At 39.6% G+C, this 17,040-nt stretch overlaps 1 protein-coding gene across 1 annotated transcript; it reads right to left on the reverse strand.

Annotated features, from left to right (window-relative positions):
* Positions 1 to 5,557: 5,557 nt before the first annotated feature.
* LOC133901804 (dnaJ protein ERDJ7) lies at positions 5,558 to 13,058 on the reverse strand. The gene is made up of 10 exons (XM_062343313.1): positions 12,872 to 13,058; positions 12,724 to 12,786; positions 12,555 to 12,621; positions 11,363 to 11,422; positions 10,496 to 10,546; positions 10,324 to 10,404; positions 9,502 to 9,614; positions 8,932 to 9,049; positions 8,651 to 8,777; positions 5,558 to 6,041 (listed from the first exon to the last, which is right to left on the reverse strand). The coding sequence occupies exons 1-10, from the start codon at positions 12,973 to 12,975 to the stop codon at positions 5,938 to 5,940; spliced, it is 888 nt and encodes a 295-aa protein (XP_062199297.1). The 5' UTR covers positions 12,976 to 13,058; the 3' UTR covers positions 5,558 to 5,937.
* Positions 13,059 to 17,040: the final 3,982 nt, after the last annotated feature.

The raw sequence follows: 17,040 nt of genomic DNA on the forward strand, positions 1-17,040 counted from the left end.
CCCCGAGTCACCAAGCTTGAGCCACCAAGACCCAAGATGCTAGCAAGTCACCAAGACTCTAAGGCACCAACGTCCCACTTAGTACAAGTTAGGATCACTCCTTAATCCCTTCTTCAAGCTGCAACACCTAGCTACAACTCAATCTAGGCGTATAAGCACTAAACACTCTCTAATCTTGTGCTTAATCGCCTTGGATGATCACTTTAAGCACTTTGGTGGCATGAATATCTTCTCAGATGTATATAGACTTCTCTGGACTACAGCAGCATGTCACAACTTCAAATGACTGAGTGGAGGGGGTATTTATAGCCTCAAACACGCCAAATAGCCATTTTCCCAATGGTTCAGAAAAGATGTTAACACTGAAAGATCCGGTGAGAACAGTAGTACTAACACCGAATCATCCAGTGAGTATAATCTCAGAAACTAGCCGTTGAAACTCCACTCAATACCTCTGTGAACACCGGACACTCCGGTGTACCTTCAAATCTATTACCGGACCTTCCAGTGAGGTATCTTAAGTCATCCGAGCCTTTGCAGCCTCTCTGTGTAAAATGCTCCGATGCATTCATCCTCAGAGCACCGGACTTTCCGGTGGGTTGTTCTTCATTCTTCAATACTTGCAGTCGCCTTTGCAAGAAATGCTCCGGTACTATAATCCGATATGCACAAACCAAGCACCAGACAATCTGATGGGTTGATCTTCAATCTTCTGCACTTGCATTCTTCTCTGTAGAAAATACTCTAGTATTACCTAGTGCAGATCACCGGACTATCCAGTGAGGTCCTCAGCCTTTCCCCCTTTTTCAGAAATACTCCGGTGAGTTCATGTCCTATTCACCAGACTATCCGATGAGGCTATCAGTCTCTGGACACAATTCTCCGGTAAGTGCAAGCTCTTCTACACCAAACCTTCAGGTGGGGTAAATCTTCTTGAGACTTTTTTCAATTCAATCAAACTTTGTCCTGACTACGATGGCTTCTTGATGTATTGCATCTATGAGACCTATTAACATATATTTTTGACAAACATATTAGTCCTAATGACTATGTTATCATTAATCACCAAAATCATAATTATAGCTTAATAGGGCTATTTTCGCTATAATCTTCCCATTTTTGATGGTTGATGACAACATAACCAAAGCAAGTGACAAATAATAAATAATACTAATCATAAAGAGCACAAAGTCTTACCACATTGCTTGGATGCATGTTCTTACCATTTAGTCCTCTTTATTGTGGCTCCCCCTTTCTCTATTGCCACTATATCCCTTTATTGATCTATGCAAGAACTTCTCCCCATTTGTCAACCTAGGTTTCTCATGTTGCTTCTTGTATCTTCTTCTTCTCTCCCTTTGTCAACTTCAGCATTCCTAGATATCATGTATCTTGCTTCTTGCTTTGATCATCAAACTTCTCCCCTTTTGTCAACAATCTCAAAAAAGACTACAAACATATGTTAAAATTGTGAAAAAATGTTAGAGCATATGGGACAGAGCTTTATGACCCAATAAAATGATATCAATTGAAAAAAAAAATATACTAATTATAAGGATAGAAGATATTGATATCAATTGAAAAAGATAAGCAAGGATCATAATTCATGAAACTCACATGATATAATATAAACTCCCCTTTATGTGTGAATACATATAATGAGACTCACTTATGAATACCACTTGTAAAAATGTAGTAATATATGTACATCTAGACAATTAGTATAGGTAGAAAGTTTAAGTCATATCATGCATGGAGGTAGCTTAAATATAAAAATGAATTGACAATAATACTAATTGAAGTATTTAAGCATTTCATACCTCCGGGGACATGTTGATTTCTCCATAAGACTACAAAAGATACATGTAGCAACATATGTTAGTCTTAAAATCACAATCCATAAGATATACTCCCCCCTAAATGTGTACATAAAAGTGTTGAATACTTGCGAGATATATGCACTTGTTATTTATAACAATGTAAAGGGTATTATATAGATTGGTTCATAGCACATAAAAGATACTAATGTAAAACTAGTACCATGAAAATAACCTACAACTAATAAACCATGTAGGTTGCTCATAGGTTAGAGATAAACATAAGTAACCTACCATATGAAAACTAGGCATTGAAAAAAATTAAAATATACACATACAGTCCTAGACAAGACAATGGTTCAAAAAACATGAACAAAAGTCTAGCTATCATTACTTCATTATCTTTGGATGGGGATTTAGGTATATGATGATAATGATCTTCATCAAAGCGCCAAATCTTATGTACTTGGCTTCTTCGATTGAACCTTGACTTTATCTTGTGAGCCAAGTCTCCAAATCTCATAGCCGCCTCAGACTTTAAGTATTCTTTGGAACCCAAATCGATTGGGATCCCTTCATATTGGTGATGACTTCTTTGGCACTCAAATGGGTTAGTTCCACCCCGGTCCTTTCTCCCAACCATATGTGCAACCACCTTGCCATTGTTCTTCTTTTTGAGTTTTTAGTGGTTGCTCTCGGTCTTGATCTAGTAGTTGGACTTGGTGTAGATGTTGCAGGTCTTGTTAGACATGTTCATGATCTTTTTCTTCTCCTTGATCTCCTTCTTGACTTACTTGTATTGGAAGGACTTATGGCCTTCTTGATGACATTTGAAGCATTTCATGGTGGACCCCTCTGTAAGCTTCTTCACCATAGTTGTATAGTTATCTTAAAGAGGTTGGACATGGTTCTTGCCATTTAATCTTACCAAGTCCTTGAGCTTTTTGATTTCTTGCTTGAGCTCGTCATTTTCTTACGCAATGAGTTCATTAGATGGTTTTACAAGAGCATTCTCAACACATATCTCATTGCAAGAAGTAGAAGTATCTACCTTAGGATTAAAATTAAATAGAGAGGTAGATTGCTCTAAAGGGGCCTTAGATCGAGATTCAATGCACTCAAATTTTGCTTTAAGCTCATCATGCTCCTTGTTTAGCAAATTAAATTTACTCAATAATTGTTCATAATTAGAAACAAAGGTAGCATGAATGTCATTGAGGGTATTGAATTTCTTAAGTTACTTAGATTGTTTCTTAAGGACCCTTTATTACTCATTGATCAAATAAATGAGTTCATCATAGGAGGAAGAATCCTCATCAAATTCATCATCACTTACATTGCTATCCATACCTTTGGTCATAAGGCACTTGTATGATGACTTACGTGATGATGACCTTGAGGAAGAGCTTCTCTTGGAGGAGTGGGTGGCAAAGCTCTCATCACTTGAGCTTAAATCTTTATCTTCACGCACCCATCTTCTCATGACTGCAAATGCTTTGGCTCTTCTCCTTATCTCCCTCTTGCTCTTAGTCTTCTTCTCCTTCTTAATGCGATCAATAGTTTTGACCAAATCTTTTATAGAAATTTGATGATTAATCTTGGCATTGATTTCTTGATGTTCTTCTCTACTTGAGAGATGAGCTTGGAGACTACAGGGTCCATTCTTCATCACTTGATGTATTTTGCTCATCATCTTCATTACTCTCTTCATCTTCATCTTCATCTCCATCATCTTCACTTGAGCTTGACTCTTGCTCTTGCCTTCTCATCTTCACCTTCATGTGTAAGCATGGTGTTTGCTAGCTTGTGAGAGTAGGAATCTTAGCGTCGGATGAGGAAGAGGCTTCCACCCCTATGTTTATGGTCATCTTATGAGCGGTGATCTTGTCGAGTACTTGACTTAGAGTCATCTTCTTGATGTCATTGTTATCGTAGATGATAGAGACTATCAACTTGTACTTTGAAATAAGAGTTTAAAATATTCTTCTCATCACTTGGTCATCATTAATTTACATCAAACCTAAGCTATTGATCTCATTGACAAGAATATTCAAACGTGAGTATATATCATTAGCATTTTCATAGGAAAATTGTTTGATGCTATTGAGTTTATTAACAAGCACATGATATTTCTCATTGCGCACATCATTTGTGTCTTCATATATTTGAATGAGACTATTTCAAATATCATGTGTATTGGTAAGAGAATAAAAACGATTAAATGCATTGACATTTAAAGATGATAAAAGATACCCTTTGCTAATGCATTTAATTGTCTCTTCTTGTTGGTGATACAAGATCGCATCCCTTTCTCGGTGACTCTCTAAACATCTAAACCCTTAGTTTGTAAATAACAAGATATTAGAATTTTTTAATAAGAAAAATTTATACCATTAAAATATGAAGCGCTATGAATATCTACAGTGAAGGGCGACTATTAGTGAGTAGGCTGGAGTGACGGGTGGGTTCTACCAGGTCTATCCTTGTGCCTAGACTTTAAATAGAGTATCCACTGTAGAAGATCTCTTCACTGTATAATCCTGTGATCGGAGGCGAGGCAGTTAAAAGCAGCGACCTTTTGACAGGGAGGACGTGGTTGCCAATTCTGCCATGGACAGAGTGAATGCATTTTGCCCCGATCGGGATCCTCTGCTAGCAACTGCAGAGGACCCTTCCAGATAAAAATCAACGGATCAGACCACTACAAATCATTGTTTATCTACTCATATTTTACTGTTTCGCTGCTACAGTAAATACATTGCCTTCTACACTGTAGAGGATCGCTGTCCATTTTGCCCAGTCGCGAGTGGACGGCAGGCTTCTCTTTACGCCGCCTCTTGCCACCACCCATCGGATTGATTACTTCGTGTTGGCTACCTCGTGGTCCCTGCATCGATGGCATCGGATAGGACAACATCCCTGTAGGAAGACCGTTGCGGGGCGGCTTGACAATGACCGAGAGTAGCTTTGGCTTGGACACTTGCTTTTCCTTCTCTATGCTGGTATCCGGCGTGCGCAACATCTGCACAGAACCCGCTAGAGATATCAAACGGAGGTCCCATGTTGGTTGAAGATCAAACGGAGTGAGACGAAGCAAGGAGCCCCCGAGAAAATCATCCCAACTTGAACATTAGTAACGACAATAAGCAATTGAACCTTTGCCACCACCAATACGGCAAGGCTATTTGCAAGTATAGACGGAGGCGAGGCGACAGGCAACCATGCGTCAGTTTGTGGATCGCGGTCTCACACACTAATCCCTACAGGTGCCCATAGTAGGCCGGCCGCTTTCCTTCTATCTAGGGTATTTCCGGTTATCCTATTTATAGGTACGGTTAGCCTAATAGCTCATCATTCCTCACTCTAGTCTTTTAATTCTAGTAATAAACTGGACCAATCAGATCCAATGAAATACTATATATAGGCGCTTCAAAAGACTAGACTATCATTTTTAAGGAAGAGTCTTTCTTCGCTTGGAATAAGGAATTGAACTCTTTACTTTCATTCGTGAACCGAGGAAGTGCAGCTCCAATAAGTTTCACAAAAGTCAGTCTTGCAAGATCCGAATAGGATTGAAAGTCCGCTTCTTGCTCTAAGCAGAAAGACTTATCAGAAATCGCAGTTGGTTTTTTACCGAGAAAGACATAGGAATAAATAGGCGCTGGGGCAAGTGAAAGAGATGGATAGAGACTAGGGAGGAAGATGGAACGAAAGAGATGGAGAGAAAGCATAACCCTCAATGACAAATGAACTGTTTCAACCCCGTTACTCATCACAGAAACAATGTCTTGTTCAACTCTTCGGTTAAGTCTCCATTACACATGTATAGATGTTCCTCCGACTAATTTCAAATAGACGGGAAATCGTACGGGACAAAAACAAATACTCTGTTATGGAATTACCCTACACATTCAACGATGTGATTACAGTTCGTTCACAGGGTTACAAAATTACTCTGCATCTTTGTTCTGTGGCATGACACTTCGGACGTCACATCATGACCCGCCGATGAATTCAAGACTGAGTTAATGTATTCCTTTTTCACTCCAGTATGTATGCTGTCCTACATGCCGTGCCGTCAAATAACTCTTGTAATCTCTAGCCAAAAAATAAGATACAGCTATCTTCTGCGCTTTGATTCCTTTCTCATCTCCGCCATGTACCTCTCCATGTTATTCTTTTCCCAAAGGCGCCTAGTGACTAGATTATCCTTCACAGACTCATCTGAAACACAAGATATGAATTAAGAAAGAGGCCATGCAAACAAATTCAAATGTTCAATTCAGTAAACGGGCAAATTTGCTAGGTATATCTTTGAAGAGTATGCAAGTTGGTCACACTGGCTAGTGCCCCCAAGTCCCACTGTATGGTTCAACTAGCAGTTTCCTAGTTCAACCAGTTAAGCAGTGGATCACTGGCAGTAAACGTGTTTTATAGCAATCATTTTACTATTATAACTACATTCTGCACTACACTGAATGAAATACTTCCCCAAGCCTTTTGCCAAGCACAATACTTGGCATGCCAACACAGATCCAGTAAGTATAAACAAGGAATTGCTATTTGGTGTTGTATCAAATACTTCCTCATCTCAATTTGAATCTAGATCAAATTCGAAATTAAGGGGGAAAACAAAATATCAAACATTTGGCACCAGCCAATGATTAGTTCTGGCTACATGGCCCCCCCCTGATTAAAATTTTCTGGCTGATATACATTTGCTAGGTAGCTTATTTCATTCTGTTCATAAAAGAAAAACAGTTTTCAGTGCTGATAAAACAGTTCACACTCTGGCGGCAGAGCATCCAAAAATACGTGCAGGGACAAACTCTATCCACCAATAAAATATTCAATACCTCCCTCACCCCACCCTCTTGTGCTTATACATGCTGCGTTATTCTTTTGCCATTCAGTAAAAAATCAATACTTAATGAAATGTATGCTAACTTTAAAAAATATTACCATTTGAAAACTTAAATGCGTAATTGATTTTTTGCTACCTAATACTTTGGGCTTTGATCTTTTCCTGCCCATTACTTTGAAGGTCAAATGCCATTATCTTGAGGGGATACATTGATGATTTGCCACTATGGACATTTTTTTCCCTCATCTTCTTCCTCCCTTCCTTGCTCGTTCTTTCTCTAATTCTATTTTTGGCCAAACAGAAGAGAGGCATTGCCCACCGAGAACCTCACCCAGCCCCTCGCCCGCGACTACAGCACACCGGCGACGCCACCATACCCACTTTCCACCTTGACCCCCTCATCTTCCTCAGTCTTCTCCTCCCTGCTACATGCCGTGCCCCCGATGCCCCTTCCCTTTGCTCCGCCTCAGCCACGGGCAGCTCCAATGGTGAAGCCACCAGGCACTACTATAGTCTCCACTATAACAGGGGCCTCACCCTTCCTGCCTCCCACCCCCACCCCCACCTCTCCACCACCCCACGGTCAACTTCGCAAAAACCAGCACACTGCCGGTGCAAGATTGCCATCATTGAGCCCTCACGGGCTAAAGGTGGCGCCCCACTGTCCCAGACTCTGTTCCACAGGGGCCTGCCACTTTGGGTCGCCCCGCTCAATCATTCGCTTGCTTTCTCGCTTGCTTTGGTACTTCCTTTATCATCCTCTGATGTGGAGGATGAGTACTATGAAGAGGGTGACGATGAAGGCATAAACAAAGTGTGCAACGGCTCGGTGGCAAGCTCTACCACAGCCGAGCAACCGGGAAAGACAGACAGTACCTTAACAGACAGTGCTTGCTGTGTGCTGAAAAGGAAGAGAAGAGGATCGGAGTAAGAAGGGGAAAGAAGGAAATTTTGGTATTTGTGGGGTCAAAATTGTCCATTGTGGCAAAATTGTCCCTAGTCCATAGAAGGGTAAAGAAGGCAACTTGCATATGCTAGTTGACTGCAAAACTTGGATGTGTACATATAATAGATTAGGGTTCAGATTTGAAAAATCAAAGTAATCTGGTCTGGAAATGGCATTTATGTTCGGAAAGTAAAGCAACATAGAATGTTCCAGAATTTAGAACCCAAATAGCACTAAGCCAAACGAATATATATATAAGACACACACACTACTATTAAAGAATCAATTGGTGAGTCCGTTATTCAGCCTTAATAGGTGGGCCAGCCTTCCTTCCACCTCCCAATAAAACCTCTAACCACTGAAACAAACTACTCTCCAACAAACAAACTTCTAACAAGTTTAAACATCATCCTGACAACCTCCTTGTGGTAGAGCCAAGGGTGTGGTATAGGCCAGATGTGGTGGAATAAGCAAGATACACCGAGGGTGTGGCACAAGCTGAACCAAGCAATAGCATCTGGATGCTATGAAAGTTTATTACCTGGATAAACACACGGGCACGTTTAATTAATTGGTATAACAAAGATTCTGCCATGGTGGGGATTTACTGCCACAGGAAGTGGCAAACGGCTGCAGCTACGTGTACACAGGAGGGTGCAGCAACCGCAGGTAGATGGCGCCCCAACAGCCCAGCCCTAGTCAGTTAGGGGCCTCCCTCAGCAACAGGGTATTATAGATCTTATCATCATCTAGTTAGCATTTGTTATTCGGATTATATTATGGTAGGCATGCCACTGCTAATATGGACAAGGCATCATTCTTTGAGCATGAACAACAAGAAAGCCCTACTTCCTCTCCCTCTCCCTCTCCCGTCGCACCACTGGCGTATTTTCTCCTTGGCATGGTGCCATCCGGCCGCTAAGGTCCATGAGCCCTCCCCCAATCCATCACTCCTGCAACCTTCACCAACAAAACCCCACCAATAACAACCTCTCACATATTGCTAGATGAATTGGTGATTACCAATATTTTTCCATGTATTGGCAGGCATCTTGAGTGAAGTCCAAGTCAAGTAGCACGCATCATCCCATGCATATGGTAGTTTCTTTACCCGGTATCTCCAAAACCAACAAATCTCCCAAATAAGCACCTGCCACATGAAAAGTTATACATGCAGTACAGTCAGTACGCTTCATGTCAAATTTTATAATCATGAGTAGGTAACTGCAACTAGTTGAAACGGACAGTGGGTTCTTTGCAATTAAATCTGCTCAAAACGTACAAATTTATAAGGATGCACTGACCTTGCCAATGGAGTAAGGCAAAAGTACAAATTGGACACCATAGAGCCTCCACATAGATGGTTTCTCGACCCCATGGATCTGCAATTCGAGTTCATTACTGAGCTCTTGTTCGACCTTCCTACATGAGAAATGAAGCTTTTATATACCAGCTCAAAACAAACCTTTCTATGTGAGAAAGAAAGCCATTATACCAGACATGGTAAACAAATGCAAAGTGATACATGACAGAAAACTAGGTCACTAGAGAATACTTTTGATATTATGAAAGACTGCACCACAAAAAATATCAATAGAATATGTGCATCAAGAATTGCAACATGATATCAGCATGTATCTTTCTGAAACATGCAGTTTTTGAAAGAGCAACGTTTTTTCTAGGAAAGCATATGAATATATCAAGCCTGTTGAAAAATTCCCAACATCATGTTGACAATAAATAAAACACGTCTTTAATTTTTTTTCGAGCACCAAAAGTAAAATACAAATAGAGCCTGAATCAAAGCAGCTCTGAATTTCTCATATAAAATAAACTGGCCAAAAAAAGAAACAGTTATCAGATATGGTTCTTACTTGTCCACCTGCCTGTGACCCTTCTTTTTGCTTGCGATCCCCCCTGTTCGCTCAAACTCCAATGCTTTTAACCTATTTTTGTAAGCAGGAGTTTGTTTGACGCTTTCTATCGCCTGCAACAAGGGCATTACACTTTTAATGTTTGCACGGCTAAAGATCTATTGTAAATTTTGTAATGTAATGTAATGCTAAAGCACTTGGTTGCCTTTCTATTGTTCAATGGGGCAAAGGATACAGTATCATATGCTTTATGATGATATTCATGATAATATTACATATAGAAATAAAAACTGTATAAGACACAGTTCTCTAAATTACAAATCTTCGCAAACAAAAATATTATTTATTCGAAATGAATATTGATTAGAGAAAAAAGATTATGGTAGAAGCTTAATGAACTAAAGCAAAGTAGTAGCATAATATATCTAATTACACAAAGTTAGATCGAGCTAGTATCCTAAGTATTTGCGAGACCAATACAATAAATACCTATAGAAGAGTTTTAAAAACTGCGAACTCTGAGATGGTAAAAGGTTCCACGAAAATAAAGTGGAATACCTATGGAAAAGAATTTGGGTTTTATGACAAGTTCAAACTTGTATAACAGTAATGGATACAATTCTTAAAAAAACTGCAGTTATTCTTTTGAAAGCAATATAATGGATAGTATGTTAAATTGCTTAGCGACTTTGATATTAATAGGTATCAGCAGTATTGAAATTTTCTGAATGAGTTGAATATTTGGTTCATAAACAACCAATTTGAATCACAGCTAAAAATTCGACAACCTATAAATTTTCCTGTTTTATTCCATGCCCATACCTGGTTATACCTTGTCAGCTGGTTTATGTATTGAAATGCTGAAACAACTAGAAGAAGACCAATTAATACGGCCCGAGGATCCTATCACAAACAGGCAGCTCAGTTAGTTGCAGTACTATCGATATTATGCGGAACATTGCTGCTCAAACTTTTATGGATAGAAAAATCGAACCGTTTTATGTCCATAGTATGCTCTATAGTACTGAGCTGTGTTGTAGAAAACCTGAAATGAAGAATAAATAAGCAAATAAATAAATACGAAACTGGCTATTAGCAGTGCACAGGTGTTAAGGACAAATATAACAGAGATAATCTCAATTAGATTTTGGATATCAAAACTTTATAATTATAAAATCTAAATCTTGTGAAAAATAGAAAATTGAAACTGCAACAAACTAGTTGAGATTCCAAAATTTACTAACAATATTCAAGATTTCAATTCAAATGCTTTAGCTTTCAGTTCATGGGTATCCATTTTTTAATTAAAAAATATAGCTCTTTTCAATGTCAATTGACTATTTTCAGAAAAAAAAATGATATATATTTTCAAATTCAAACTTGAGCACAGGACAATCCTTTGTGTTAGAAAACTAATTTAGTTCACCAAAAATCTAAACATAGCACGGAAATATGTTGCATATGTGTTAATAAGTCAAAAGAGTGCATATGTGGCATAGCAGCTGCTATTTTCGCTATCTGCACCATGCTAATGTTCAGCGTTCTTTCTTTAAATGCATGTTTTTCTGAGTTCTGAAAAAGCAAAAGGTCAAACTAAGGAGTGTGTCTCACAAATAGAAAGAGGCGACATGGACCTGTGGTAGATATAGCTCGATGGTTCATATCTAGTGGTGATGAAACAAAAGCATACAATGGTACGTAGTATATAAAAAGAATATAAATAGAAATTGACTAACACATAATTTATTTAAAAAAACAAAAATGATGTGATCATGGAATATGAAAGTTTCCAATGGAATGATGAAGACAGACAATTTATCCGTATCTTTCCAGAACAAGAAATGAGGGAATGCAGGTTTACCTCCTCTGGATGTGCAATAGCATAGTCATATTGCTCCCTTGTAGATTCATCTTTTAGGATCTGAGGGATGAAATTTAAATCAACTCAGGAGCCAAACAACAATTGGAAGGGACAAATTTAGAAAAAACAACAATTGGAAGAGACAAATTCAGGAACCAAACAAAAGTGGAGCATAGCAAGATGCGAAGAGTAGTAAACAGCCGTGCGCTTCACAAAAGGAAGTACTTAATTTCATCTTGCAAGGTCAACAGTTCAATGCTAATCACAACTCCATATTAGATTAGAAAAGGAGCATAAATTTGTACAAATTATCTGGCCAACCAGAACGAATGTTGGTTATGTGAATTTCATTGTCTGAACAACTTGACAAATATGACAAGCTGTATGCAAATGTTTTGTCAGCTATATACCCAGAGAAATGGCAAGTCCTTGTGCAACCAAGCAATACGATCAGGGTAATCTCAAGTTCTCAACTCTGGTGTCTTGCCATGGGCCACAGATAATAATAACTACCAATTTCATATCAGCAATAGTAAATCAGGAAACTAATTTCTTCGACCAAATCTCAAAGTACAAAACTGACACTTTGAGGGCTCAAACAAATAAGAAGAGTAAATTTCACAATACAAATAAGTTGGACAAACGAAACTATAGATTTGATGGCATACATTAAGGAACTACACATTTAGTGTCTTTTATCGTGTAACTACAGATTTAAGGACATATATCAAGGAATTGCACATCTAGTGTCTCATTTTATACATTCTTACGGGGCTCCGTTTCCCATGCCCATGTACAGTGACAAATTCAAGAAACAGGAGGTGGAGAGATGATGTGACCTCAACAAATGAAAAATGATGTTGGTGGGCCACCTCTATCACTACACATGGACCACGGCTGTCAGAAATGAACCTGGGAAACTGAACTCCTAAATATGTACTGCGGTTAAATAAGATACTGAATGTGTGATTCTTTGGAGTGCATTCCAGATACTGTGGTTACTCTACGATTTGGGCAAGATTCATGGATGAAATTCAAAAACATATCGGTGCACGTGACAAATCCTGCACAAATTGGCACCAACACATGGAATTAGACAACAGATCTTGAACGCCATGTATCGTTGAGCCATCGCCAGGAAGAGATGCCAGTTCAAGCAAGAAAGAGAAGTGCAGGAGTGTCGATGCCAGACCTCGTAAGCATTGGCGATCTTGACGAAGAGCTTCCGCGACTCCGGATCAGGGCTCTTGTCCGGATGGCTACACAGCACAGGACATTCCAAGAAACGGTCGTCGTTGCATTAGGTCGAATTGGAGGAAGAAGCTACGGGCAAGAATCAAGAAAGGCGGGAGGGAACTCACTGTTTGAGGGAGAGCTTGTAGTAGGCTTTCCTTATCTCCGACGCGTTCGCGTCTTGCTTAACCCTGCGGCGCGCACCGAACTTGTGAGGGGGCGAAAGAACCAAGAAACCAAGAAGAAGAATGGAGGGGAGGAAGAAGGAAGTGGTACCCGAGGAGGTCGTAGCAGTCGTCCTCGTCGCAGTAGATAGCGTTAGAGGCTGGGAGGAGGAGGAGGAGGAGGGAAAGAGAAACGAGGGGAGAAGCGGCAGCCATGGAGGCGGATCCAAAGGATGGCTCCTCCCTGCTCTTGGCTGTTGTTCCACTCGGCTGGTTTGCGTTTGCTTGAAGACCTCTTTCTCCCGTGCATAGTTTTTCTAGACAAAAATCTTTGGATTAATCAGATCCGTACTATTACAAATTTAAAAAATAAAATAATATTATTATAAATAGGATATTTGTAACCATATCATTACAAATCTCGTTCTATTGCACCAATGTCATTTTATACACCCAAGTCGCATTCCAACCGCCGCGTATTTTCGCATGGTCCAAAATGCCCCCTGCCTCGAGCTGTTTTGTTAGCTTCGCGTCCGACTCGACCAAGTGGTGCCTGTTATAGCTCTTTGCTCGTAGTTAACGAACTCTAACCCTAGCTCAGGTTGGCGCGGAGGCGACCATGAGGGAGGCAACCGCTCAGCACCTACACAACTGGTGATGGGAGCCTGAGGCCCGCACGGAGCTGCTCGCGGTGGTTGGACTAGAAGGACGACCCTGGAACGAGGTACATCCTTCCCCTACCTTATGAATCTGATGCAGATCCACCCATATATCGGTAGAAAAGGATGGAATGGTCTAAAAGTTGTCTCTAAATGGGATTGAATTCGTTTAATTTTTTGATTTGTTGGTAGGCCATTCTTCACGGTAGTCCTCAAGGTTGAAGCATTTGTATCGATCGATTCACATAGTAGGAGCATGTATAACAAGGGGCGATCTTTGAAATGGATCATGGAGACAAAATCTTTTTCAGTAAATTTACTCATGAAAAGCTTACAAACTGAGTTGAAATAGGGCAAAGACCAGACTACAGTAGTGTGATTCTTTAACAAGACATTGGGTGAAGATATGAGTCTAGTAGATCAAACTCAAATGGTAAAATTGCTTGAAATGTACAATGATGAGATGTGTGTGGAGCACTTGTTTAGTACAGTCAAGTTTGTTAAATATGAGTTTAATACATAGCCAGCAAGTCCTACCACTTGAAGAACTCTTTAGTGAGGCATGCCCTTCAACACCTAGTCAGCATGCTTATTCTTTTCCATTTGTGGATCAATCTTCTCAGTATGGTAGTTCATAGCCTTGGACGGGCCAGGGAGCATCTGCATCCAAAGAAGCAGATCTTGAAGAACCTACAGCCATAGAAGCAGATGTTCCAAAGCCATGTACGTGTCAATGATGAGCACTTATATATTTTTGAACCAACTGTAGAATCATTTGAACCAGTTCATCCTGACGAACATGCCCAGCCTGATGAACCAACTAGTAGTGCACAACTACCTAAGGTAGAGATAAATGATGTAGTCCTAGGGGAAATAAATGTCTTACATGATCCAGAGAACCCAATCGTTGAAAAGGACTATTTGTTTCCTGACATCTTAACATTCAGAAAAGCAATCCGGCACTATACCATTAGAAGAGGTTTTGAATTTGCTAATTTGAAGCAGATCCCACAAGATTCATTTCTAGATGTGCACATAATGGTTGTCCATGGCGCATTCATGCTTCTAGATTTTAGGATGAGCGCACAACAAAAGTAATTTCATACTATTGAAGAACCTTTGAATGCTCATTTATAGATGTGGTGTAATCTTCATTTGTTTTCATGTGCGGGTAAAGGTTCTTCAATTTGAACATGATTGTTCTACTGCCAATTTGAAGCAGGGGAAGATGGCTACTCAAGGGTGGGTAGCAAATAGGCTTGGAGACTAATAAAGAAGAACCCAAATAAGGGTCCAAATGCAGCAAAGGAGAAATTAGAAGAACAACATGAGATCAAGTTGAAATATTCTAAGGCATGGGCATGGATGAGGCTACCACTTGATCAGATTCATGGGAAGTATGAAGAGAGCTTTCAACTATTGTTCAACTAAAAATCTGAGATTGAGAAGAGGTCCACTGGCACAATAGTGGAGATTGAATGGCAGAAGTTGGGTAAAAAGATGAAAGGACAACGATGTTGCTTAGAGGGGTGAGTATGTATTTTTGAAAACTTCTTTCCCTATTCAAAAGTTGATCTAAACTTGTGTGAAAATAAACTAATGGATTTTTCACAAGTAAAAAACCTAAATATATTAGGCTCAACTAGTACACAATTATCTTAAACAAATATGAAGGTTAAAATCTTAGTGTGATAAAGATTATTCTAATATGTGCAAGAAACTCTAATAGGAAGTTCTAATATTGTTCATCAGAAGTTCGGATACTATTCATTGGATGTTCCGATGTAGGTAAAATAGCTAGACAGAATATCACGAATTTAACTTAATGTACATACATATAAGCATACAAGTAGGAATATCAAAGTAATGCACAAGACTAAAGAGATACAGAGACAAATGATTTGTTACTGAAGTTCGGATATCCACCGATATCCTACATATCCGTTGAGGAAGCTCGGACATACTTGAGTCGGGCCTCTTTCAACCCTTCTCCTCACAAGGTTGCACAAAACACTCATCGTCTCCAATATGGTCAACTCTTCCTCCACTCCGGACATGGTGAGCTTCGCTATCACTTTCAAGCCTCCTAACAATCTTCATTTGATGAGATCACTGGCAATCCACCACCAAGCCATCTAATAGATGGTGGTCTCCAAGAGTAACAAACTCCCTGATTTATGCACGATCAATGCCGAGTGCTCAAATATATGTAACTAGTGCACTAACCGTGGGCTACCAAAGTACCACACCTCACACACATCTCTTTCTACTCACTAAGCCATAAAGGCCTTAGATATCACAAAGCAACCCTAGAGAGAGGAAGAGAGAACTCAAATGTGGAACATCAAGTTCCAACATCTCTCAAGGCTTTGTAGACACCTGAAAAATACCTTCGAACCCCTCCGAAGACTTGCCCCACGCAAGGAGGTAAAGGGGTATTTATACCCCACTAAAAAAACTAGTTGTTGAACACATTTTCAGCCCACATAGAAGGTTCTGAACTCCATATCAGAACATCTGATTAGTTCAAAATAACAGATTTGAACTTCAAAATCAATCCAGGCCTGGGAAAAAAATACATCGTAACATCCGATGTATGGACCGAAACATCCGATCTAAAACTAACTTGAACCTGAGATCACTAAGTTTTTGAAAATCGGAATCGGAACATCCAGAATCAGGATTATAACATCTAATTAGCACAATTGACACTAAGAAAAAACAGCGATAACTTTTGAACCCGATGTCCAATTTCGACAATCTCGGACTCTACGAAAAGCTTACTTAGAAGGTTACATATCCCAGCTGATTTCATAATCTCAACCACATTGGATCAAAACTAGGAACACTCTAAAGCCGATTCAGACACTTCCAAATATTGTACAAAGCTTAATCCACCAATATTAAACTAGATACCACATGCAACATACCAAACACTACTAAGGTTTGGCCACAACCACTTTTTGCCACTAAGACAGACAACAATAAAGGGTTAAATCTAACATACCTTTTAGATATCTCGAACTCCTAAAACGAACTCAATACAAACTCATCTCGCTTTAAGCACATGGTTTGAGCACTTGGCACAATAATCGAGCAACACTTTCGATAGCCCCTCTTGATAGTACGACTATTGATCCTATAACTCAGTCTCCCACCAAACTTCTTGAGATTGGTAAAACTAAAAAAATATATTCTAGTTATATATTTGCCTTGAGCAATCCCATCGGACTTGACGAACACATCATCCAAGCCCCAACGCGTCTCATAACTCTTCAATGCTCATCAACTCCTCTTCTCTTGATGATGATCATCATCATCGCTTCCATCTTGATCTTCATTTGATCTCTAGAAGCTTCATGAAACCCTCTTGATAGCTTCCCATGCACCAAGCATATGAGACTTCACTCTTCACGTCATGTTCGTTTAGTTCACCACCAAGGCATGAACCGCAAGCATCAATCATATAAGTTATCCACTGAGCTTTTCTTGATCTTGCTCTTTCAACTTGGCATATTGAATATCTCAATTCAACTCATGCCTTCTTATTAAACCTAACCCTAACTCACTCTCAAGCACAAAGTATATGGGTTAGTATAGGGAAAATTGCCCTATTAGGTCA

This window comes from Phragmites australis, chromosome 2, assembly GCF_958298935.1.
Source record: "Phragmites australis chromosome 2, lpPhrAust1.1, whole genome shotgun sequence".
Taxonomy (NCBI): Eukaryota; Viridiplantae; Streptophyta; class Magnoliopsida; order Poales; family Poaceae; genus Phragmites; species Phragmites australis.

Coding starts and splice junctions, on each gene's coding strand:
- LOC133901804 (XM_062343313.1), bottom strand. CDS start 12,975: ATGGCTGCCGCTTCTCCCCTCGTTTCTCTTTCCCTCCTCCTCCTCCTC. Junction 11,423..12,554: donor AGATCGCCAATGCTTACGAG/GTCTGGCATCGA, acceptor TTCATCCCTCAG/ATCCTAAAAGATGAATCTAC. Junction 6,042..8,650: donor CAATACATGGAAAAATATTG/GTAATCACCAAT, acceptor CTTGTGTTTCAG/ATGAGTCTGTGAAGGATAAT.